The sequence below is a fragment of the Uloborus diversus genome, chromosome 6 (genome assembly GCF_026930045.1).
Source record: "Uloborus diversus isolate 005 chromosome 6, Udiv.v.3.1, whole genome shotgun sequence".
NCBI lineage: Eukaryota > Metazoa > Arthropoda > Arachnida > Araneae > Uloboridae > Uloborus > Uloborus diversus.
The window spans coordinates 13,295,239-13,320,342 of NC_072736.1; the positions used below are offsets into that span (position 1 = coordinate 13,295,239).

At 34.2% G+C, this 25,104-nt stretch overlaps 1 protein-coding gene across 1 annotated transcript; it reads left to right on the forward strand.

The window, feature by feature from the left end:
• Nucleotides 1-21,472, forward strand: LOC129224222 (CBY1-interacting BAR domain-containing protein 1-like). Its single transcript, XM_054858645.1, has 7 exons — nt 1-23; nt 7,794-8,034; nt 10,197-10,265; nt 11,005-11,106; nt 18,548-18,652; nt 19,969-20,082; nt 21,251-21,472. Exons 1-7 carry the CDS (start codon nt 1-3, stop codon nt 21,470-21,472), a joined length of 876 nt encoding a protein of 291 aa, XP_054714620.1.
• The last annotated feature ends 3,632 nt before the right edge of the window (nt 21,473-25,104 follow it).

Sequence of the window (25,104 nt, forward strand, 5' to 3'; positions counted from 1 at the left end):
ATGAGTTTGGATTTGCGATCAAGGTTTAATTTTTATTTACTAATTTAAAATTTTTAAATTAATTCATAATATTGTTAAAAGTTTAAACTGTAATTATATCTAAGTGGATACAGATTTCTGTATATGCGGAAAGATTTGAATTTCAAGTTTATAGCTTTATTCTTGCTGCTTTTTTGCGTTTCTTGAACTATGCCTTTGGGGAGATTATTCTAATGTGGAGTATGCCAAATTGGCGATAAATTATATGCCATGGTTGAAATTATGAAATGTAAACAAATCAGACCAGCGAAGAAATGAAGCAAAGCTGAAATAGATCCAATCATTGGATCAAGTTTAGACTTAATTTACTTCATCTATATGCAGAGCTCAGATGTATTTTCATGCTTCAGTAACTGAGTGATGAAGATGTATTATTTTAACTTATTGTTTACCCCCGAATCAGAGTACTACTAAATTTGCGACCTATGTCGCAGAACATATGCCTGAGCTGCAGAACAATTCTGTTCAAATGTTAGAGGAAAACTCAGACAAATTTTCTGCAGAAATTCTACAAATTTCTGTGAAATATCTACAGTTTCTGCAGATTTTCTGCTAATATCTTCCAACTCAAGACAGAATTTTGCAAACAAATTCTGCAGATTTCTTTAAATTAGAAGAAAACCTAAAATTTTTGGAAATCACGATAATTCGGCAGAAAGCTCGCAAAAGCCGTTGTATTCGATAAAATTTTTAGGAACTTTAGATTTACTTTGAACTTAAAGAAATCTGCAGGATTTGTGCAAAATTATATCTTGAGTTAGAAGATGGCAGTTGTAGAAAGACGGCAGTTTCTGCAGACATTTCATATTCTAAATCTGAAAAGATTCTTATTTTTCTAGCGTTTTGATTCTCCTTTTCCTTATTTTTCCCAATCAATCTTCATCCACTGCACTTTCCTCCAAAAAAGGTATGTGTTGGAAACATGCCAACATTGAAACATGTCCATCGCCAAAAATTGCATGCCTTGTTTGAGATTTCTTTTGGATTCTGAAAATATTACAATTATTTAGAAAGTTTTGAAGTGTTTTTATTGTATCCAACCCTAACTCAACTAATTTTAATTATTATTTTTGCAATTTATTTATTAACGTTATTTTAATTACTCCTTCATGCCATGTAAAATTGACCAAAAGAACAAAAAAAAAAGCGTGGTTTGACACCTAGGTTCAGATGTTCATAAAATTTTGTATCTTTGCTCTTTCTATGCATTTTAAAAAGCTTGTAAAATACCTTTGGAGATCTCAATCAGTTTAAGTTCTACAAAAAGGCATAGAAGTTTTTAAAACTGAAAAAAAAAAACCCTGTATGAAACGATTTTGATTTAGGGCTCCCAATTTGTGGAAAAGGTCATTTTGGTTGCTTGTGCATACAAGCATACAATGCTTGAAGTACTTGCAGAACAATTTTCGTCAAATGATTTTATGTTGCAGAACATTGTCAAGTAGTCTGCTTTGGGGCTTTATACTAGAGTTTAAGAAAAGTAATTTATTTATTTAGATACTTATGTATTAACTCCACCGCAGCTACAGATTTGGTGGTTTTTATAATATTTGGCAGTTTTCCTTTGTTGCTGCAACAAGGAATCCAAAAGATAACTGTGTGTGCTTGCGAACAATAAATGCACCAAATGATTGCTCTTTATTGGTGCATTAGTGCAACTTCTACTTTGTCATAAATCTTGTCAGCACAGCCAGTTCAAAGTTTCTTCACAGTGAAAAAAAAAGGGGACAAATATAAGAATTCCATCATTAAAGGCAAGCAGAAGTTCCACTTAAATAAAAAAAAATCCACCAAGTAAATAAAACAAGACATTACATTGTATTAGAAGTTCATTAGAACAAAAAAATTCACCAACTTGACAAAACTGGCCATTGAAAAACATTAAAATATGAAGCCACTGCAGTTGACACTCCTAGTTTCTCAGGAATACCTGTGTAAAGTTTGACTGAAGAGGGCCCTAAAAAAAGGAAATTTGGCATAGGGCCCATCAGTATCTTAATCCTCTGACGGTCCTGGGTCATGAGTAAGATATGTGAAATTCTTCCCATGAAAATTTTTTTTGAGTAACTTACCATGTAAAACAAGAGCCCTATATTCTATCAGTGCCTAGCTATGACCCTGTGCCTTGGACCATTTGACAACAAACGTTTAGCATCAGAAAAATAAATGTAAAATGATTTTGAAACAAACTCAGTAGGGAGTGATAAGATGTTCAAAACCATCAGAGAGTTAATTGGGCCCTGTTTAGAACCCCGCCCAATTGTAGCATTTGTGACATGGTAAATCTGCCACTTGTAAATTAACTCAATATTTTGATCAATTTTTAGCTAATTTTGTTATTTTTCCATGCAGTAGTCTTATTTTCAAAAAACTAAGTTTTTCTTCTTTTCTTTTCTTTTTTTTTGTAAAAGAAATGTTTCAACTTTAAATACTAGAGTTTCGTGAAAAATCGATGCTTTAATTATGTTTGATTAAAAAAAATAGCTTATTGTGTGCAGGGGCCAGTACCAAACCCAGATAATATATAGACAAACAGGCATATGCAGTTCATAGAAAATTTTCACAGTTTGCTGACATTTTTTTTATTTTTTAACCAAATTTCTGTATTAGTAAACCTTTTTTGGTCAGCGACAAATGTTGCTTACAAGTTTTGAAGTTCTCTCCATTGATCTATTGAAAAAGGAACAAATATAGTTTCAAAAAGATACTGGTATTATTGTGGTACTCGACTTGCTTTCAATTTGATATTTTTGCTGTTGGCCACGATATAAGTCTCGGGAGAAGTACAACGGTTTTTTGCAGAAGATTTTAAAGAAATTATTTGATTTTGCAAGCAGTTGTAAATTTTATCTAAGCCTGGCAGATGCAGACTAATATTTTAGGTGGGGGTCATGCTGATGAATACAGAGTTTTTGGTTCAAAAAATTTCTAAAACTGCCTGGTGTCTGGTTGCCAATTAAACTCTCCAAATCGAACAGGAATAATGCACCTAGTAGGGCAAAAACTTTATTAATTAATTTCATGAGCAAGGAGAGGAAGTATTATTTCAGATATTTACTTAAAAAATAATTGATTAAAAAGAGTTTTGAAATCACTTACATTTTATTCATGAAGTATTTACACAAGGTACAACAAGATATTTTCATGATATTCAACATCCATCCATTTTATTAAGTTATCGTCACATACAGAACGGATGGATAGTATTCTTGAAGCTTTAGGGAGAGGGGGGTCATGACCCTCCCCTTCTATCTGTCTCTGATTGTAAAGTACAAGGCTGCATATACAGCTCTATGTAATGTACATCCAAATCAGGGTATACGCCTAAAATGTCGCGGCCAAAATGTCGCCTTCCCAAAATGTCGCCGGTTCAAAATGTCGCCTTCCCAAAATGTCGCCGGTCCACAATGTCGCCGGACTAAAATGTCGCCGGTCCAAAATGTCGCCAGTCTAAAATGTCGCCGGTCCAAAATATCGCCAGTCCAAAATGTCGTCGGCCCAAAATGTCGCCAGTCCAAAATGTCGCCGGCCCAAAATGTCGCCAGTCCAAAATGCCGCCGGTCAAAAATGACGCCAGCCCAAAATTCGCTAGGTCAATTGGTACGAAAAATTTAAATGTACGTCGATGCTTTTCAGCATAAAAGTTGCGAAAGAAGATTAATTGCCTTTCAAAGTAAGTTCCTTCAAAAATTCCAAACGTTTTCTCCTGTCTTAATTCGTAAACATCAGATTAATTCCAGAAAATTAATAGTTTTCAGAAAAAACATACGTTTTTCTGTATACTATTACAAACGTAAACATGCGAAAGGCTGCTGCAACGGAATTCTTTCTCGTTTAATCTGATTAATAATAATACTCAAGATGTAGCGCAAAGGATCAAGATGTAACGCAAGGATTCAGACAAAAAATTGTCATGGAAGTAAAACTAAACTGTTCTAAACGCGAATGAAAGAATAGTGAGGCGCGATGTGAATATGGCAAGAGAATAGGCGGTTTGTATTTTTTGGCGTAATGAAGTAAAATGAAGTAAAAATAAATAACTCCTTCACTCTAGCATATTATTACGGTAGCGACGGGTCAGTCATTTAGGGGATCAGGCGGGAATGGCCCCCGACTTTGATTTTTTTTTAAATATATACAAGTGGAAGTGATTTTTATAGCAATCCTATGAAATTTGCATTGGTTATACGCCCGTTATCCTCCCTCTCCCCTTTCACTGGAAAAATTCGAAATCACGGGCCAGGTTGGAAGTAAAGTAGAAAAATATCTTAATGAAATTTAATTGTCTCATAGATTTATTAACATCACCCTAAGAACTGTAAAAAAAAAAAAAAAAAAAACTGTACGTTTTCAGTGAGATATACGTTGGTTAAAGTAAGATCAAATCTGTTCGGAGACTTTTTCTGCAAATGAAACTGAAGAAGTTTAACAAGACTGCTCGAGAGCTTCCTCTGAGAGGACATTTGTATGTCCTTTGCGACCGGGATTTTGGGACAGTAGAACAAATGTTTAACAGAGATGACAGATTATTGCCGTGGGAACTCCCATCTCTTATGAGTAAAATTATGAAATTACGTCGAAATGTTCACCGTCAAATCTTTTGAAATCAATGAAACCCGTAACTGCTAAAACGGGTGTCTTTCACTCAGATTTTTGAAAAACGACTCTACGCAATGACAAATATTTTCAATTCTCAGCATTCATGAAATTTATATATTCGATAGAACATCACGGGACGATTTCAGAACAGTTATTTTATTGAAGGTTTTCAAGAGGATACTTTCATGCTTGCGAAGTAGCGCTTTTCAGCTAATCACATTTTCCAATTTTAAATAGGAAAAAAAAATCATAATGTAGGGTGAAATAACTGATATCAATGAGATTATTCAGATCAATTTTGACCTAGACTTATTTTTAGAATGAGTTTCAAAAAGTAATAGTTCCAGCTCAATATAGCTTGGTAATTCAGAAAGAAAAGAATATTGATAATAATAATAATAAACAAATTAGCTTTTCTCTCTCAGAAAAAATTGCTGTTTTAATTAGTGAATTTTTACTGCGCAAATTATATAAGAATGCAAACTCAGTTTTTATTTAACACCCACGCTAGTTAAAGTGCTACAAGAATGAGAGGAATACACGGCTAATTTAGATTTTATTGATATCATGCTCAACCTCTCAGATATAAATTCAGTATATTTTTCATTGTTTATTTAATTACACTGACTCACGTAAACGATTACGAAACTCAACTTAGAACGAAAATAAGGCTTGTTTTCGTTTAATTTCACTTGTATACTACATTTTTGTATGAATCCTCGCATTACTTCTTGAGATACAGCAGTCACATAAAACGATAAAAATTATTCGGTGATCCATCCTTTTGGGATGACTGAAGCCAAAAATAAATGAGCAACTCGCCCTTTAAGATATACCTGTAGATCAAATTTTGTCTTAACCTTTGTACAGTAGACCAAAGTAGTACCCCACAGTAGACCCTCGTTTTACGCGGGGGTTATGTTCCACGGAAATGCTGCGTAAATCGAAACCGCGTAAATTGAGACCTAATATTAGTGTCAAAATAGGGATTAGGTTCCCTAGATAAAAAATACTTCATTGCAGTGATGACAAATTGTATAATAAGTTTAATGTGTACTTATATCGATTTTTATGCATAATATGCATAAAGAAAACAAACTAATTTCGTGTTCTGTTTATGAAGAAGAGCTGGCTATGATAGTCTTTTGGTAGTCATTTTTTCCTCTAATTCTTTGCGAAGCATTAACGCATCCATGATCACTTGCGTCATTTTCTTGATAGAATCTTCCTTCACTAACAAATAGGAAAGATCATTTCTATTGTCTACGAATGGTTCAAAATTTTCAATAAGAGCGTTTTTGGTTGTGTGTTACCGGAGTCGGTATCCTCGTTGGTTTTGACCTCCTTTGTCACTCCTAAAAGCTCTTCTTCCAGTGAGTTCTGAACTGTGTGAGTTTAATCACTTTACTTCTGATGGAAAAAGCTCTGGAACCAATCGCATAAAATGTCTCCAAGGACCCAAGTTCGATTATTAGCACACCAAAATGCAGTTAGTTACGTGTAATCTGCAATCGTTAGGAGCTTGGGTTTGGTTGAAAGAGAGGAAAATGTTGCCTGTTTGCATTGCCGCATCTGCGTAAAACCGAAACTCATCTGCGTAAATAAAATAAAGGTGTCAAATCTTCAACCGCGTATAATCAAAACCGCGTAAAATAAACCCGCTGAAAACGAGGGTCTACTGTATTACTTTTTGAGATATATCAGTCACAGATAATAAAAAAGAAAGGAAAAAAAACATTCGATTGCTCCACCTCTGGTGTTATTGGCCCCAAAATCTGTCCCCCTGCTGCTTCCTAACATTTTATTTGATTCCGTTCATCATTTTTTGAGCAATGACAGTCACGCATATCGATGAAAACGCTCAGTTACTCCACTATCTTGAACGAATTGACGCAAAAAACCACGCAGCCCTAAATCATATATGGGTACTTGCGGGTATCGTTCGAATTCTTACTACAGGTTTTGACGTAGAATGGCCCCAAAAAATCAGTCGCATACAAACGCACACTATTCTTGAAGAAAAGTTTAAAATAATTTAGCGAACGTCAGAACTGAACGCCGTCAGAACGTTTTACAGTTGGTAGATAGCGAGTCACAAGAAGTAAGATAACGTAACGCTTGTATTCTATTTGTTTGCTGAAAAACAGCGACAGTTGCGAATCAAAACGGAATAAATCTTGTTAGAATTTATCAAGAAGCTCAGTTAGTCCAGTCCCATTTTTAACGGAGACATTCATTAAAGGCAGTAATCATTTTTTCTGCAAATTTGGTGTTAAACAGCATTTTTGTACATTTGCATTTTTCTTACCAACTGAATGAGCGAATTTTGGATCTACGACATTTTGGACAGGCGACATTTTTAACAGGCGACATTTTGGCCCGGCGACATTTTGGACAGGCGACGTTTCAGCCCGGCGACATTTTGGACCGGCGACATTTTGGATCGGCAATATTTTGGCCCGGCGACATTTTGGGCCGGCGACATTTTGGGCCGGCGACATTTTGGATCGACAACATTTTGGCCCGGCGACATTTTGGCCCGCCGACATTTTGGCCCGGCGACATTTTGGACAAGCGACATTTTGGACCGGCGACATTTTGGCCACGACATTTTGTCCCGCGACATTTCGGTGGCGACATTTTGACCCCAAACCCCAAATCAGAGGCATATTGGTGTCAAAGCGCTATTCAGATACTACTTTTATAGAAAAATAAATTATCCTTTCACATAAAATTTTTAATGAGTCGGGATCCAATTATTCCTCAATGGCACTCTGGTACTGGAAAATTTATGAAGTTAATCCTGATCCAAAAAATCTTTTTAAAAAAATTTCTGCAGATTATAAGCCAGAAAATGCAGTATGTTATTTACATGAGCAAATAATAATAATAAAAATTATGATTTTTGTTTTTGCTACATAATTTTTTTTTCCCTTCTTTTTTAAATTTTCGTTATTAACTTTCAATTTTCAAACATCATCTCGAACTTTTATTGGTAGGGAGTCTGTTTAGTTCACAGATTTTTAAGTCTAGAGCAGATATTGAATAATAATAATTTACAATATGTGATAGCAATGATATGTTATAGTCAAAAATGCTCAATTTGTTCTTTATTTATATTAGTTATTTATTATATTTTATGTGTGTTTTAATAGTGAATTGGAATATAGTTTCCTCAAGGAAAGAATAAGTAGTACTGAAAAGCATATTTCTGCAATCAGTTACAATATTTCGTCGTATCTCGCACAGCAAGCCCACGTGAGAGATTCAGGGGATAAACTTGCCAAAACCATTGATCAGTTTGGATCAAAGGAAACATTGAATAGGACTTTGCGGGCAGCCCTGGCAGAATTTTCCGATATCCTGTCAACCGTTCAGGAATATAGAGAAACACAAGTGAGTTTTGATTTATGCTGTCACTGCAGAAAACATTTTACTGTTCTACCACCAATTAGATGGAAAGACAAACTTCCAGTTTAGAGGGGTGGAAATAGACGCATCTATTAGTTTTGAGGGATGCCAGCTTTTGCAGATGCATGTTAGCCTCTAAATTAAACAGAGTCACATTTAAATGAGTGGAACATGCACATTAAATTTTTACTTTTCTCCTTCATTCACATTGACTTATCTTAACTGGACTTTTGACAATTCCATATAATTCGTGGTCAAACTGTAGTTTGGTAATATTTTATGTTCTGTCAACTCTTAATATGATGTGGAATAACGGAAAATGAGTTTATTACCTCATTGAATTTTAATTACAACTTTTTTTTCTGAGGTATAGTGTTTTTTTAAGTAGGTGCATCAAGGTCACAAATTTTGCATTGTCTCTATAGAAACCACAAGAGAGATAACAGCTCCACTCTTATTTGTATGCACTGCTGTTAAGGTATTCCTTTCTCGTTTTAATCCAGTTAGGTCTATGGGTCCATGTTGTCAGCACAAGTCTGGCCTGACCTTATCGGTCAGGCCAGACTTGTGCTTGGAAACTTCTTGGGTTCGATCCTAGCCGGCCGATCAGCCACCGTCTTCATTAATGGTGACTGGAGGATGTTAAATATGCTCTTGGTCACAAAATCCTCCAAGTGAAACAACACCTCTGGGGACGTTGGACCATGGATTGCTCGGCTTGTTCTGTGGATCAAAAAATCAGAACTGTCTTCAGTGTCGTATCCAACTAGTTAAACCACAAGTAGTGGTAGGTATAGATGGGGGACCCTGGAGTTAAAAGTTAGGCCTCTGCATTTTATTTTTTTTCCTCACATCTCATCTATTTCCTTAATATTTTTTTACAAATCTAGTTCTAAATTATTTGCTTTAGCAATATCTGTCATCATGAGCGTCCATCAGTGGCGGCTCGTGCCTTGAAAATGTGTGGGAGCCAAATCATGGGTGCACTTTCACCCCCCCCCTCCCCCCTTCTTTTTAAGGAAATTAAAAAAAAATAACTTTTTTTTTTCATTTTTAAACATTCTTAAAACATTTTTTTTTTGTGTGTGTTAAATACATAAAATTTAATTCATTTTAAACACAGGACAATCTACAAAATATTTAAACGATAAAGAAAATCTTGAAAGATATTAATATCATGCGTATGTCCTTGATTGCCCGCAGGGTGGTGCACTTTCACCCTCTGACTTTCAAAAATAAAATTTAATTAATCAGATGGGGAAAAGCTGCAAAATATATCAAGAAAATTATTAATCTCATGTTTATGTCCAGTACGCTTTCTGGCGTACACCTGGCTTATTTCCTGGCTTATGGATGAAAAGACATCCAACAAAAGTCGGAAAGCTTTTGTCGGATGTCTTTTCATCCATAAGCTCATTACTTTTTGCATTGAAAAAGGCATTCCCTGTAACGCCGAAACACGTGTCTGCTGTAATTGGCAATTTGTGCTTTTTTTGACGTTGTTTTTTCTTGCTCTACTATTCAGCACAAAGGTATATATTTATCTTAACTTCATAGGTATTTATTGTCAAAAAACTGATGTCAAGAAAAAAAGAAATCTAATGTATTAAAAATGTACTACATTTGGCTTCAGTTTGCCAGGAACAACTACGTGATTGAATAAATGTTTTCTTTCAAGAATGAAATTCAAACCTTCAATAAGTTTTCATTGTCAATCAAAATTTCAAGTTCTCTACAAAAACCAAGATTAACATTTTGTATTCATGTATAGATTTTTTCGCTTTTTTAAGAGGTAATAAAAATTTGCTCCTGAACATTGATTCCAACAGCAAAAACGACATACACTCATGTTTATGTACTAAAGAATGTGTTGCATTTTGTAAGATTCTATTACTAACACTTTGAATTAGATTTCAACTTAATTTATTAGTATATACTATTACTCAATTATTAGTTATGCTATTATTTCAAAATTTAAAAGCAATTCCAATGATTTCATGAAGTATGTTAATTTTTGGAGGAAGGGGAAAGAAAATATTGTTATATGTGGAATATTATTCTTTATTTTGTCTTTATCTATGTATTTCATTAGCTTTGGGGTTTTGTATTTGTACAAAGTCTCATTTTTGCTTTTTAACTTTTGATAGATTCGCCGAACAGAAGCAAAAGTAGTTGTCCAATTATCCAAGTATGATAATATTTGCAAGCTGGCCAAGGTAACTTTCATTCTCTATTGAGAAAAAACGTTTATTTTCTAAGTCAAAAATCTTATGTCTATTTTTCATGGTCTAATCTTTTCCCAACATCCCTAATATAACTACAGTACCAGGAAAACTTCCATTTCCCTCCTCTTTTACCTTGTACTGATCATGTAAATAGCATATTCCACAAAGATTTATTGTTTCATCCCATATAAATTGCTGCAGTGATTTATAAATTTTCTTTTGCTGCAGATTGTGGCTAAAATCCATACATCGACTAATATATTAGCTGTGTAAAAAATGTTATTCAATCAATTTAAATTGACTTACAATTCTTAGGTTCGACGAGCACGACCGGTAACGAACGACCAGTTAGTTAATCACGTGACAGCTAATGATCACGTGCTCCAATCAACCAATCAACTGCTTAGAATGGTAACCGATGCTGTAACCGGTTGATCATAGAACGCTGCGGTTAGTAACCGGTTACTTACCGGTCGACCGGTGAGGTTCGTCAAACGCAGGGAAAGTAACTGCTCCTTTAATTTGTTTCAAGATATTTAAATATCAGACTTATTTTTAAATTAGAGGGCCCCTGCCCTCTGACTTATTGTCAGTATGTGTCTGGTTATTGTTATTTTTGTTATTATTACTGCATAAAATGTATTCATTTATTTAACAAGTTGTTAAAAATTATCCAAAACATGATACATTTAGTGTGAAAGTACATCATTTTGGGGAAATATTTATTTAGGATGATTTGAAGAAATGTTGTGATGCTCGTTCCAAAGAACTAAAGAAGCAAAACTGTCTGGAGAAAGCAAGGAGCAAAAATCCTTCTAACTGGCGCAAAATTGTATCCTTTTTTAACTTGTGTAATTTTTTTCTTTTTTTTTTGGGGGGGGGGGGGACACAATGAGACATTGTAAATTCAAAGATAAATACAATTCTGACAGCTACCACTACCTAGGAGGAGTAAACATAACCAAAATGCTTTAAATGATTGAAAAAGATCCATTTTATTAGATCTTTTGAGGCTCATAATTTTTTTTTACTGCTGTTGTGTTCAGAAAGTTAAAATGAAGGATTTTTTTTCCTTCATTGACATCATTATAGGTATGTTATAATGGGGCATTGCATGATTTGATATTTGTCAGTAATGTATTCAGCTTTGTTATAGATTATAGCTTAGAACTTAGATAAATCTGTCTTTATTGTACAATGTATATGAGGTAATTAGTTGTAAAAAAAAACGAACATTATCTTCAAAAAACAGCTAAAGTAGAAACAGGGCCAATGCTGGGAGGTGCTACCCCCCCCCCCCCCCCAATTTTTCAAAAGTAAGGCCAACAATTTCATTTTGGCAATGCAACAAACAAAGAAAAAGGCAAACTCTTTGTTGTTAAGAAAAAAATTAAAATAGTAATTATAAATGAACAATTGAAATAATAGTGACAAAAAGTATCTTTTCTGTACAATTTGAATAGAAAATGTAATCTTAAAATACTATTTATGAACATCCATGATTCTCTTTTATTAAGATTAACTAAGTAAGGGCCGCAGAAATGTCAACTTCAAGCATTTTTTACGCAAAAAAAGAGGATTCAGTACACTATTCACTAAGCCGCAGAATGGGAATGTCTGCCTAGTGTTGGAAACTGTGGGTCAGGCTGAAATTCAAGTATTGTGCATAGAGTAAAATTAGCATAATGGGTGGGAGGACCGGCGACAAAACTAACATGGTGCACGCCAAGGGCTCCCAAATGCAAAATTGTAGGGGGGGGCATAGGCGGATTTATTCCGAAATATTTGGGGGTGCAACAATAACAGGGATCTCTGGAGGGGGGGGGTATTCCCGGAATAACAAGGCAATGGCGAAATCAGAAAATAATTTTAGGGCGGGACACACTTTTAAGTCTAAAAAACGCGTGTAAACCATATTTAGTAAGATTAGGGGATGGGCAATTCTTAACATTTCAAACTGCAGAAAAAAGTCTTAAACGAAAGTCGATATTAGAAGCAATGGGTGAATCTAGCTTCTGGTTTGGAATTTGATTCACGCACCAGAAAAAATTTGAAATAGTTTTGAAAAGGCAGTTTTACAGTTCTTGGTGATATTTTAGAGTCAAGAAAGGTACGTGTGGCTCCAAGGCTATTTTTAGAATTTTTAGTCTTATAATTGTGATTATAGTCCATATTTATACTTTGGGTTATGAATGAGACTTATAGACTGCCTCCAATCGATTTTTTTTGAAAGCGGATAGAAATACGTAACCCCCTCCCCTCCTCCACGCTACCTCTTTAACTTTTCATTATTATAGTTCCAAAAAATGCTACGGAGGACAATTTTTGATGCTGTTACCGGACGGGGTGTTCTGCAGCTCTCCCCTGGTAATTTTTTGAAATTGAAGTCCTAAATATGAAGTTCTGCAATAATCCATGATATTGAAAAAAAAGGATTCTCCACTTAAATATTTCGAAATAGTAGTTTTCAAAACCAAAATATTAACACTCTTTGATGATAATAGAGAAAGGGGGGTCAGAGGCCTTTGTTCGAATATTTTCCAAAATTAAAGTCTTAAACACATGAGTGTAAGACCATATTTGGTAACGTTAGGGACACTGCAGTTTTTCAAAACTGAAGCTCCAAAAATGCAATTTTAAACGATTTTCGATGTATTTAGGTGATTAGAAGATCTTCCTTGGAAATTTTGCGAAAGTGAAGCCCAAGAAACGAAATTTGAGGTACTCTGTAATAACTTTAACTGGAGAAAGGGCTTTGGAGAAGAAACATTTTGATGACTAATAGAAAAAATGAAAACGAAATAGAAAAAAAAGGGAGGGGGAGATATGAAAGAAAGAGGATTGTGCGAGAAGGCACACAATTCACCGCCAATAATCTGAATCTGTTGAAAAATTTTTATGTCTGTCAATATTTCTTTTTGAAAGAGAAATTAAGATTTTTTCCCAACATTCTTTTTTTTTTTTTCGTAAAATAACTGCATTTTCCTAAAATGAGATCTTTTCTTCTCTTCAATAATAAAGAATATTTTTTTTAAACATCTACTCAGCATTTTGTGGGGAGGGTCACCAGTCTTGTGCCGCTTCCCCCCCCTGGATGCACGACTGCAGCAAAATGTCCGGAAGTCCTCCTTCAAAATTTTTTGATTATTTACCTTAAAATTGTTGGTTTTCGGTTGATTTCTGTGTAGATTTTATTGATCAAGTTTCTTGCAATAGCCATGTTTTTTTTTTTTTTTTTTTTGAACTTTATTAGCCATTGTTGTTTTAAAATAGAAGAATTTGTATTGATATACAAATAAATACCCAATTACAGAACATGCAATTATTCTATACAATAACACAGCACTGAACAATAAATTGTTTGAGAAGTTTCTTTATTTGCATGAAATTATTCATTAGGTTTTTTTTTTCCAAATGGATAAAATTACTTTAATTCTTAATATGAGCACAGTTATGTTTTTCTTGCACTAGCGACGTGTGGTGATACACTGGATTCAAGTAAATTTACTAGTATAGCAGCTATGAATTTTTTCCCCCAACTGCGTTTCTGAGTGAAATATTCTAAACCAATTTTTTTTTCAAAACCCAACCAAAATTTTTGGGGGTGCGGCGCACCCCCTGGCACCCCCGTAAATCCGCCTATGGGGGGGGGGGGGGCTCAAATATTTTCTCCATGGTTTAGCAGGATATTTTCCCCATGAAAACTGATTTCAGAACAGATTAGAGCCTTTAAAGTTTGACGTTTTTAATAACTTATTCATTAATTGCTGAAGAAGAAATGTTTTTACATTTTTGCAAAGAAAAAAGTACTAAAAGCAAGGAAGTTCTAATTTCTAAGGGGGGGCTCGAGCCCCCTCTTGCCCCCCTATATGGGTGCCCATGGTGCACGCCTTGTCTCTCGCCGGCCCTGGTTACATAAAACTATGTTTCACGGTTCTTCAGTTTAAAAAAAATAGATAAATAAATAATATGGCTTCATAGGGGCCGCCAAAACATTTCCGCATGTAAATTTTTTGATGAAAAATATTGTCCTGAAAGTCATTGCGAAGGGGAGAAAAATATATATACACATGGGTCGGCAAAATATATTTGAAATAGAGAGGAAAAAAAAACAGTTTAAAGCAAAGAGAGATTCAAAGTATTGTGATGAATACTTACACCGGAATTTCTAAATGTTTGAATTAAAAATCGTAAGTAAATTAAAGTTTAGTCAAGAGATGCAGAAGGCACATTTAAAGTAAAATGAAGTGGAGTAAAAAAGACCTGAGGTATCACAGAAAATTATCACATCAGTTCAAAATGTTAAAAGTTCTTTTTCTGGGGCCACAGACTCTTGTATTTCAAGAAAACAAAAATATTAGGCTGGAAATTGAAAATTTTACTAAGGAAAATCCAAGCAAATGACTGTGATCGGCAAAGGAAAATCGGAAGACAGTATTAGCACAATATGTTTATCAAAATTAAAATTTAAAATGAAGATAGGGACATAGCTAAACTGAGGGAAGAGTAGGGAACTCCAAACTCTTCTTTTTTTTCTGTCCCCAAAGCTGGCCTGAGGGTGAGTTTTTAAAACTTATATTTTGAAAATATTCGGGGAAAACGTTTTCAAACCCTGTCTCTTGCACTAACATTATTAAAGCTGTCCTACACATGAGTATTTAGGACTGCAATTTCTAAAAACCATAAGTGTTCTCCCAACGTAACTCCCGAAAAACGGCCTCTCAATTAATCATTCACGGTTGAATAAATTCCATCTATCGGACTTTAATTTTAAGAAACTCCATGAGTCTCCCTGAGGTCCTCCTCCTAATATTGCGGAATATCCTTAACATTTTCATTGTTAAGGCTTCAATTCAGAAACAGTTTCGCGGGAGATCTCCCAAACCCCTACCCCTCTATCACCATTGAAAAGTGCCTACAATTGCGTGAATTGAATTTCAATTTTGAAAAATTGCCAGGGGAGGACTCTGAATCTCTCCACAGATAAATCTTACCAAAAGTCTCCTAAAACTGCGTTTTCTACAGATGGAAATTTTATCGAGAGAATGCCCCCCCCCCCCTCTCTCTCTCTCTCTCACCAACATCATCGAAAAACATCTCAAATCTTGCTTTTAGTGCTTCAATTATGAAACATTTCTGTGTGCAAGCCCTTTAAAACTCTCCCCTCCCCCTGCATCAAAGGTTGGTTTAAATTACGTTTTTGGAGCTTTAATTTCAAGAAACTGGCGGTGCACTCAATTTTAATGAAAAAAGCCTACAATTGCATTTTTAAGACTTCAATTTCAAAAAATTTTTGAGTGGTGGCCCCCGCATCTCTCTTCCACTTAATATCACCATAAATAGTCTAAAACTACATTTTTCAAACTATTATTTTCAAATTTTGCCTGGGGGAAAGCCCCCGGACCCCCCTTTACCTGTCATAATCAGAATTAATTCATGATTGCATGCTTGGAGTTTGAAATTTGAAAAATAATCAGGATGACCCTCCTGAATCTCTTCCTCCCTTGACATCACCATAGATCGTCTAACAACAGTTTTCCTAATATTTCAAATAAAAATCTTGAAAATCTCCCGGGGGAGAGCTCCCAGACCCCCTCTCTTGAACATAATCAAATATAACGTACAATTGTGTTTTGAGAACCTAAATTTGGGTAAAAGTCGGGAGAGGCTATCCTTAACCCCCTCCCCCTTTCCTCTCCAAGTTAAAATATAGTCTAAAACTGCATTTTTATTATCTTCGATTTCGAGAAAATGCCAGGAGGTAGCTCTCTGACACCCCCTATTTCTGATTGAATATTATTTTTGCAATTTATTTTTTATATTGCTATTACTAAGGTCTAGTAAAATGACTATCAATGCTAAATCAGAAGCTAAAGCTCTCTCTCTGCATATTTGGAGCATGCGTTTGAAACAATTAAGGGGCCGCCGAATATGAACCCCCCCCCTGGTTGTTTTTTGACCTAATGACAGCCCTGAGTGAAAAAAGCTAAAGTGGAAAATTTATGCTTGTACAAAAATATTATTCTTCATGTGTTTCATGAAGTTCATTATTCGATGACAACTATTTCTTTTCATTTAAAAATTTGTTAAGTATGACTTTATTTACTTTGAATTCTTAGTACTTTGTTGTACCAGAAATATTGAATCGGTATTTTCTTTAACTCAAATGTAGGCAGAAGTAAGTTTTGTGATCTAAATGCTCTCCAATTTTTCAAAGATATGTATTTTATATTTATTCTATTTATTTAATTCATGCTCTCATATTACTTTCATGTATATTCTAAATTATCATTTCCCAAACTGTGAGTTACAACCCACTTTGCAATTGAAAAAAACTATGAGAGGAACTGCAGTCTCTGTGTAATGTTGATGAAAGAGGTAAAAACAATACCCAACCACTTTCACTTGTCCAATCAGACATCTGCTTTGCCCGCTCTAGGTTTTACCTCTTTGACTTATTTCTTAAATCACTGAAAGGTTTACCCAAGCTCTAGAATTGCAAATCATGCATGGACTTAATTTTTAATCGATCACTGCCAAGCCCCGATCATCCCAACACAGGGCTTTATTATGCCAGAGATTTAGGTGCCTTAATCCTCACACCACTGCTCATTAAAGCTCGGTTTATCAAAGATGGCAATCGACTAATATTAACGGGGGATTCAACTTTTGATTGTGGAGGGGTTCATTACTGTTAAGGGGGGGAGTCAAAATGCAATACAGTCGAATCTCGATAACTCGAAGCTTATAGCTCAAAATTCTTGTCCCAAAATTTTCATCGGATCACAAACTTTTGAGACTGTTGTAGAAACTTCCTTTAACTCGAACATTTTAGCCAGTCCCTTGGGACTTCGAGTTATTGAGAGTTGACTGTATTCAAAAAAATAGCGAATCTGGGGCTTGTTTTTGAAATATAAGTCCCCAAAATGGTCACTTAAGGGGGTGTTCATGACCCCCATGACACCGGCATTGGATCCAGGCCTCGATAAGGGCATGATTTACTGGAAGTTGTAGAACTGAAGCTTGTCTGTACAGTGCCCGCCACTAATAAAATCACTGGATTATAAAATCAGCCGCTTTATAGAATCAAATCTGGAAGAACAGAATCATTTCTATATCAAAACATGTTAGGTTTATCCTTTAATAAAATCATCCTCGCCGTTTTATAAAATCAAACTTTTGGAGAGCATATGTTAATTCTTCTCTGAATAGAACCAGGATTTTATTTTTTCTTCCAAGAATTTAAAACATTGCAGTACTATAAAATAACGAAGTCCACATAAACAAAAACAAAACAAAAACAAAGTGAAGGTTGTACGTTTTTTTTTTTTGGGGGGGGGGGAGTTGAATTTAAAAAAAAAAAAAAGAAGAAGAATGAAGCAGTCTCAAGAGAATCGTTTCAGAGCCATATATTTAGTTGGTGCTGCTTGTTTCCACTTCGCAGAACTGTTTCGACGTTCAGCCCTGCTCACTCACCACTGAGTCAATCAGTTCGTGCTCATTCAGCTATCTACAGGGGTTAACAGTTCATTTTTACAATTGATTTAAAACTGTTAGCTAGCAAGTCATGACGACTTGAGTGTGAAAGATTAATTCGAAATTTTGAATTAGTATGACAAGCTTCCTAAATGTAGTTAGTGTGATGCTACAATTAAATTAGGGATTTATCAATCTTTACTTTCAAATTCTCTTATTCAAACAACAAGAAGTCAATATTTTAAGACCCTTGAGAAATTTTAAAAATGTACCTTATGTAAGTTAAAGTGTCAACTGTATTTTGCAACTGAACTAAAATAATACAATACAACTAGACTAAAAATAAAATACAATTAATCGTAATTTATTTCTTTTTTAGAGTATTTATACTTAAAAACCTTTTATTTTTTTCAGTGCATGAGTGCCGGTTTATAAAATCAGCCGCTTTATAAAATCAAATGTCCTCAGAACGAATGTGATTTTAATAAGCGGCGGGCACTGTACCTCAAAACATTATTTTCGGATCCCATAGTCTGGGCTTGATTTATTGTTAGGCCCATGAGACCATATCTAAGGGCTTCCTAGTTCCAGAAAGGTTTTGCAGGTAGGAGTTGATTGTGATTATTTTACTGCAGTTTAGTAACTGAAAATGATATTTTATGTTATATGCATTTCTTTTTCTTTTTAAAAATGAAATACCATTTCTTTTTCTCAACAACTGCATGTAATTTGCTATGTACTAATAGTTTAAATTTGACAAGCACATGAGTTAATTTTTAAATCATTGTTCCTTAAAGGTTGAAAAAGAAGTCAGTGAAGCACAGGATCTCTCAAATCGTACCAGCTGGAACCTTTTAAAGCAAATGGATCATTTTGAAAAGCAAAAACTTGAAGATATGAAGGTTAAGTTTGAAAACAATTTGTTACTTGTATTCTTGTGTTTTTTTTTTATAATAAATGTAATACAATGAAACTTCTCTCTCTCTCTTTCTCTCCCTCTATGAACGACACTTTTTTTTTAGAGATCACCTCCATTAACGACCAATTTTCTAAGGCACCGATTCCTCACCTATCTACTCAATGTTAAAATCCTCTAGAAAAGACCATCAAAATCTCTCTCTAAGACCGGCAAATCAAACTCAACACCAACAAATGGAGGTATTTTCAGTTAGACAAAACCAAAAGAGAGATAAGGAAAGAAAGGATACATCAGTACTCTTGTTGATGAAAGTGGAAAGAAGCCAGAATAAGGGGGTAAGATCTATTTAATGGGTTCAAACGGGCTCCTTTCGTGCTCTCTCTATTTTGAACCTCAAAATTTTTGCAAAAGAGATGGAGGACATGGTTTTTTGCACCCTTGGGAATCCAAGACTTGCACATGGCAATGTCGGTCATTGCATGTGTCGGTCATTGTGGGAGATTGATAAGGAGCTTACGAACACAGAACTGGGGCATTCCTGGGTCATTTTAGTGGTCAGAATTTATCTTAAACTTATCTAAACAGTTGAGAAGTAGATAGGCTCATGAATGGAATCTAAGAAGGCCCATGTTTGTACTCAGATTGCACTAATGATAAATATATTAATAATTTATTTTTGCTGCTGAAAGATAGAACAAGAAGCAAAGTTTTTTCCAAAAAATCAAAGAATTTGAACCGGGTAAATCTCTTTACATATTTTTGAGCAAATTAATTCCTAAATGAAAAAACAATGCTAGAAGCAGATTTTGAATTAAAAAGGTGAAGAGAAAATTTTTAATTCCCCTATTTAAATGTATTCTTATCATAATACTCTTAATATATTATAACCATAATGTAAATTATTTTATTGGTGCGATTTTATTAATTTTGATTTATTTTTTTGTTTCAATCTTCTCAATCTGTTTGATTGAGAAGTTTTTCGTCTTTTTTCAAATAATTTATTTGCTTATTATAGTCAATGTGGTGAGATGTTTTAATCAATCCCCCAGAAGCTTACACCTCTAAATCTCCAGAAAAACTTCTGAAGGGCCATTCAATAGCAATTTTTATGCCTTAATTTGTGATTGACATTTCCATTCCAATTATAATGCTCTTCCGAGATGTTTTTTCTTGTTGTGTTACCTTGTAATAGTATTTTAAGCAATTATTCTCTTTTACCCTAAGTTTATTGAAATGTAATCTTTTATACTTGTTTTTGACTTTTTATAAAAGTAATAATTGAATTTTTTTTTCTTTCAGAATGCATTTTTAGAATTTATCAAAATTGAAATGCTTTTCAATTGCAAATGCATTGAACTTTATACAAAAGCATTTAATGTTGTCAAAAGTATCGATTCAGAGGAGGATTTAAAAGTAAGTCCAGCTTTTTTTCCTCCATTCATTTTTTCTTTACCTATTGTTCTAGATTCTATTTTTAGTGTGTTTCTAAACAATAACATTTAGTTAAAGGAATTAAGCCAGAAATTTTTTTATTCCTCGTGGTACTTTGTATCCGATTCTTGAAAAAGGACATCCTACAATCTGTTCAAATTATCGTGGCATTAGTTAACTGAATATCATTTTTGAGGTCTTCTCCGATATCTTATTTGAATTACTCTCACCTCTGATCGAAACACATATCTGGTAATTAACAATATGGTTTTAGGAGAGACAAATCTACCTGCTAACAAATCTTCATACTAGGTCAAATTCTTGAAAAATCTGACCAATTGCGAATGCATATGCATTACCTGTGTGTTGATTTAAGCGTGGCCTATGACAGATTTTATTGACCAGTGCTCTTAACGGCCCTTAACCCCTTAACGATCGGATCAAGGGGTCAAGAAAACGGTCATAAAAGTGTCTATTTTTTTTATTTAAGAAAATCATATAAAAATAAGTGTATGAACAACATGTGCAATCCATTTTTCATTTTCAATATTTTTTAGATTGAAATTTTAAAAAAAATTCAAATTCTATGAAAAGTCAACAAGCAAGCCCAAGCAAGCAGCAAAAATTTAAGAAATACGTCTTTTAAACCTTAAAAAATAATTTCATTAATCTTTTGTGTAATATAAGTAAAGATAAGTAAATTTTTCTTGTGTGGTAAATTTCAAAGTTTGAGGTACAGAGGCCAACGTCATAATCTGGTAAGTTAGTACCAAATTTCCTTTCTTCATCTCTGCAATTACATTTAAAATGGACTGGTGCTTCCATCTAGTGTATAAAGAGAAATAGAATGTATTCCGGGCAATGAATTGCTTTTAATAGTTTTGTTGCATTAATATTGCACATATCCCCTCACGGCAATATCACAGGAGCAAGAAATGGAGGTCGAAAACCTAGCACGGCATTTTCACAGGAGTGAGCAGGAAGGGGTTAATGAACTAGGAATATTAAGAAAACTTAATAATCTTGTCAAATTTTTGGGTCAAACTAGCTGAAAATTTTACAGAAGACTTTGAAATAAAACCTGAAGTACATGGGCTTTCTGCATGATGGCTGTCTGCTTTTCAGTTTGGCCTTGGAATGGTATATGTAGGATTCTAGTATTAATATCAAAGAAACCATTTTCACCCAGTCAACTGAAGTCCTTACTTCTAGTGATAATATTATCATTACCCAAAGTAAAAGAGAATTAACTGAGGTGATTATTGCTGTTGAAAATTCAGCAGCAGTGGTACCTTATGTTAAGGGCATCAGTAATCTTGGTTCAATTTTGAACTGCCAGTGCAAATTAGATACTAATGCTCTGTTGCTGTAATCGTTTTATTAGTGGGTTTAGGCTTACAGGTGTCCCTCATATAACACAATACTTCTACGACACAGTTTCGATATTACACAGTACCAAATTTGGGATTATTATAACACGGTTTCAACATTACACGTTACAAAACTTGATTTTAAATACTACACGGTTTTGATATAACACGAATTCTAAAAGAAGGAATTTCATTTTTGTTCAATACACTTAAAAAATGTATGATAATCACTGTAATAAGTTTTTACTATGTTTTTATGAAACTTTTACGAAAAATTGTCTGTCTTTGGCTCTTTTCCCCGTATAACACCTAACTTTTAACTTTTAAATACATACTTTATTTTTCTCATCAGTGTTCTAAAAGCAAAAAGATGAATATTATTTTGTTTCCAATGCATTGTAAGAAAATAATGTTAGGATTAAACATAAGCTAAATTTGGCAAACAATAAATAAAAAATTTAGTCAAAACAAAATATGAAATAAAATAAATAGAATAATGCTATTTATTTTATATTTTGTTTTGTTGTTCTTGCTCAGACGAACTTTATTGCTATAATAAAGCTCAGATTTTTTTTCTTATAAAATGCATTTTGCTCTTAGTAAAGAGAGTTGACAAAGTTTTTTCTTATTGTGCTGACTAGTTTGCAGTATGGTTTCAGGAAAGGTAAATCCTGTACTACTAATTTATTGCATTTCTACGAAAAGGTTACCTCAGCTTTAGATAACAAAAAATGTGTGGATGTTGTTTATATTGATTTTCAAAAAGCTTTTGACAAGGTACCGCATGTTGCTCTTCTCAGCAAGTTAGCTGACATTGGAATAGGAGGAAAAACTTTACTTTGGGTTAGAAATTGGCTTACTGGTAGGAAGCAAAGAGTAGTTGTGAGAGGAAATCATTCTAATTGGAGTGATGTTTTAAGTGGGGTTCCTCAGGGATCAGTTTTAGGGCCTCTTTTGTTTATTATATTTATGAATGACATCAATGAAAATATTTCTGGAAGCATGAATTGTTTCGCTGACGATGTAAAAGTTATGGGGATTGTCGAAAATGAAGAACAAGTAAAACAGCTGCAAGAGGATTTAGATCATATTACTAAGTGGGCAGATAAATGGGGTATGGCAGTTAATGTAGGGAAATGTCAAGTGCTACACTTAGGTCATGGAAATAAGCGTATGAGATATCGTTTACAGGGTTCAGTCATAAATCAAGCAGAAAATGTAATGGATCTGGGTGTCTGTATAAATCAGGACTTCAAGTTTAGTCAACAGTGCAGTATTGCTAGTAACAAAGCCAACAAAATGCTTGGGTTCATCAATAGATCTATTTCAAACAAATCTAAGAAAGTTCTTCTGCCTTTATATAGGAGTTTAGTAAGACCTCATTTGGAGTATGCTGTTCAGTTTTGGTCGCCTTATCTGAAGAAAGATATTTTTGTATTGGAAAGGGTTCAAAGAAGGGTAACTAAATTAGTAAGGGGACTCTCAGATTTAGATTATGATACCAGACTTAATAGGCTTAACATGTATAGCCTGGAGCAAAGGAGAGTCAGAGGGGACATGATTCAGTTATTTAAATTTATCAAAATGAAAGATGTAAATGGATTAAATTTTTGCGGGGAAAGCAGGACAAGGGGTCATTGTTTTAAGCTATTTAAATCTCAGGCTAACTTGGAAATCAGGAAAAACTACTACTTTAGCAGGGTCGTGGGCACTTGGAATAGCTTACCGGAAGAGGCGGTAATGAGCAAGGGAGTGGATAGCTTTAAGAGGGCCATTGATCTTCATTGGGGACTAATTAATTGACTAGGACCAGCCTAGCTGGGCCCAGAGCCTGTTGCTGGTCGTCACATTTGTATTTGTATTTGTATAACAGTTTTAATTTGAGGTATAAAATAATTAAGTTTTATTGTTTATAACAACTCTTATTTTTAAATCAGTGGGTCTTTGTATGTTCTGGTAGCCAGTTTTCATTTGTATATTCTATTGAGCCGAAACTTCAGCGTTTATAAAATTTGCATCTTATGACTTGACTTTGATATAACACGGTACACATTCCTTGACTTACATTATTTCAAGGTCTCGTATAACACGGTTTCGATATAACACAGAACATGGTTTTGATACAACACAGTACACATTGACATGATTTATGATATGTCCATGATTAATTAGGTTAAAATATAAGTAAAAAAATATTATAAAAAAAGTTCCGTATAACATGGTTTCGATATTACATGGAACGAATTAACCGTGTTATACGAGGGATACACACACATCCCTGTATTTTACAATTGCATTAGTAGAAAAGAAAAAAATAATCATGTAATGTGATACAATTACTAGGCTCGTGCTCACTTATGGTTCAGAAACCTGGGCTATAACAAATTAACTTGAATGTTGATTAGCTGATCTTGACAGAGCCGTGTCCAAGGGGAGGGTTTTAGGGGTTAAACCCCTCCCATGGAAAAAAAATCAATGAATCATTAAACAATTTTCCAAAACGTATTTTAAGTTTTAATTTATTTTAGAGTTAAACTCTGATACAGTATTCACCCTCTTTAATATTTCCCCATCTTTAGCAATTAACATTTTCCTCTATTGTAGGATTCCCAACACCTTCGCTGCTTTTAAGTGCTTGAAAAAATTAACGATGGATGAATGGTTGAAGAGTCTGGCAATGCTGTAAGCATGCAGGGGAAAATTATCTAAAAGGATATTAGACAATGATGTAGCCCAAAAAAAAAAAAAAAAAGAAAGAAAAAACTTAGGGGCTGGGAAAATGGTTACTTTGCTTACTATTAGGTTTTTTTATGATACGCCTTTAATGTTGGATGAATTAGCCGTTTCACACAATAGAAAAATGTTTCTATGCGAAACAGCATTTTTTCCCCCCATAAAATTTGTATTTTCATTAAATTTCTGTTCAATGTTATTTGATGGAAATACAAAAGAAAAAAAAACTAGCATTAGGTGGCATAAAAGGAATATGTGTGCCTTTTTTTCACCTTTTACAAAATGTTCAACTGTACAAATACGATTTCATTAAAAAAAAAAAAAAGCACAAAACACATTTAAAAAAAAGCCTAGTTAATCAAACTAAAATGAAATGAACTATTCAACAAGCGTAGTTAGTTTTCCTTTGACAACGTAAGTTACAAAGGGAAAAAGTTCCAACCCCTCCCTTTATGAAATCCTAGACAGGGGCCTGGATCTTGAGCTATCTTTGAGAGAGAGATTGAGATTTTAGGTCTAGTGAACATCAATGACAAATGGAGACATAGATGCAATTGTGAGCTTTACAAGTTGTATAGTGAGCTAGATATTATCAAAAGTAAACCACACGCATGAGAGGTGGGTCCAAATTATGGTAGGTCAATTGGATTAGCAAGTGGGAGTCTATGGTGACCTAGACCCAGAGGCGTAGGAACTTAGTGAAAGTAGGGGGAGCTGAGACACATTATGCCATAACCAGGAAATAATTTGAGGGGTGGGGGTGACTTAATTTTTTCCCCATAAGAAATTAGCTTCTCTCTCCATCTCTCTCTCTCTCTTTCCCAGCAAAGTTTTCAATCATATTTAATAAATACATTGTATATGGAGATAATGAGGTGATAAAACTCCATTTTTGAAAGGG

What these genes read in the sequence shown, in the direction of transcription:
- LOC129224222 (XM_054858645.1), top strand. Translation starts at nt 1, where the DNA reads ATGAGTTTGGATTTGCGATCAAG. An exon ending in CTTCTAACTGGCGCAAAATT is followed by an intron (nt 11,107 to 18,547) that starts GTATCCTTTTTT and finishes TGTTCCTTAAAG; the next exon opens with GTTGAAAAAGAAGTCAGTGA. An exon ending in AAAAACTTGAAGATATGAAG is followed by an intron (nt 18,653 to 19,968) that starts GTTAAGTTTGAA and finishes TTTTTCTTTCAG; the next exon opens with AATGCATTTTTAGAATTTAT.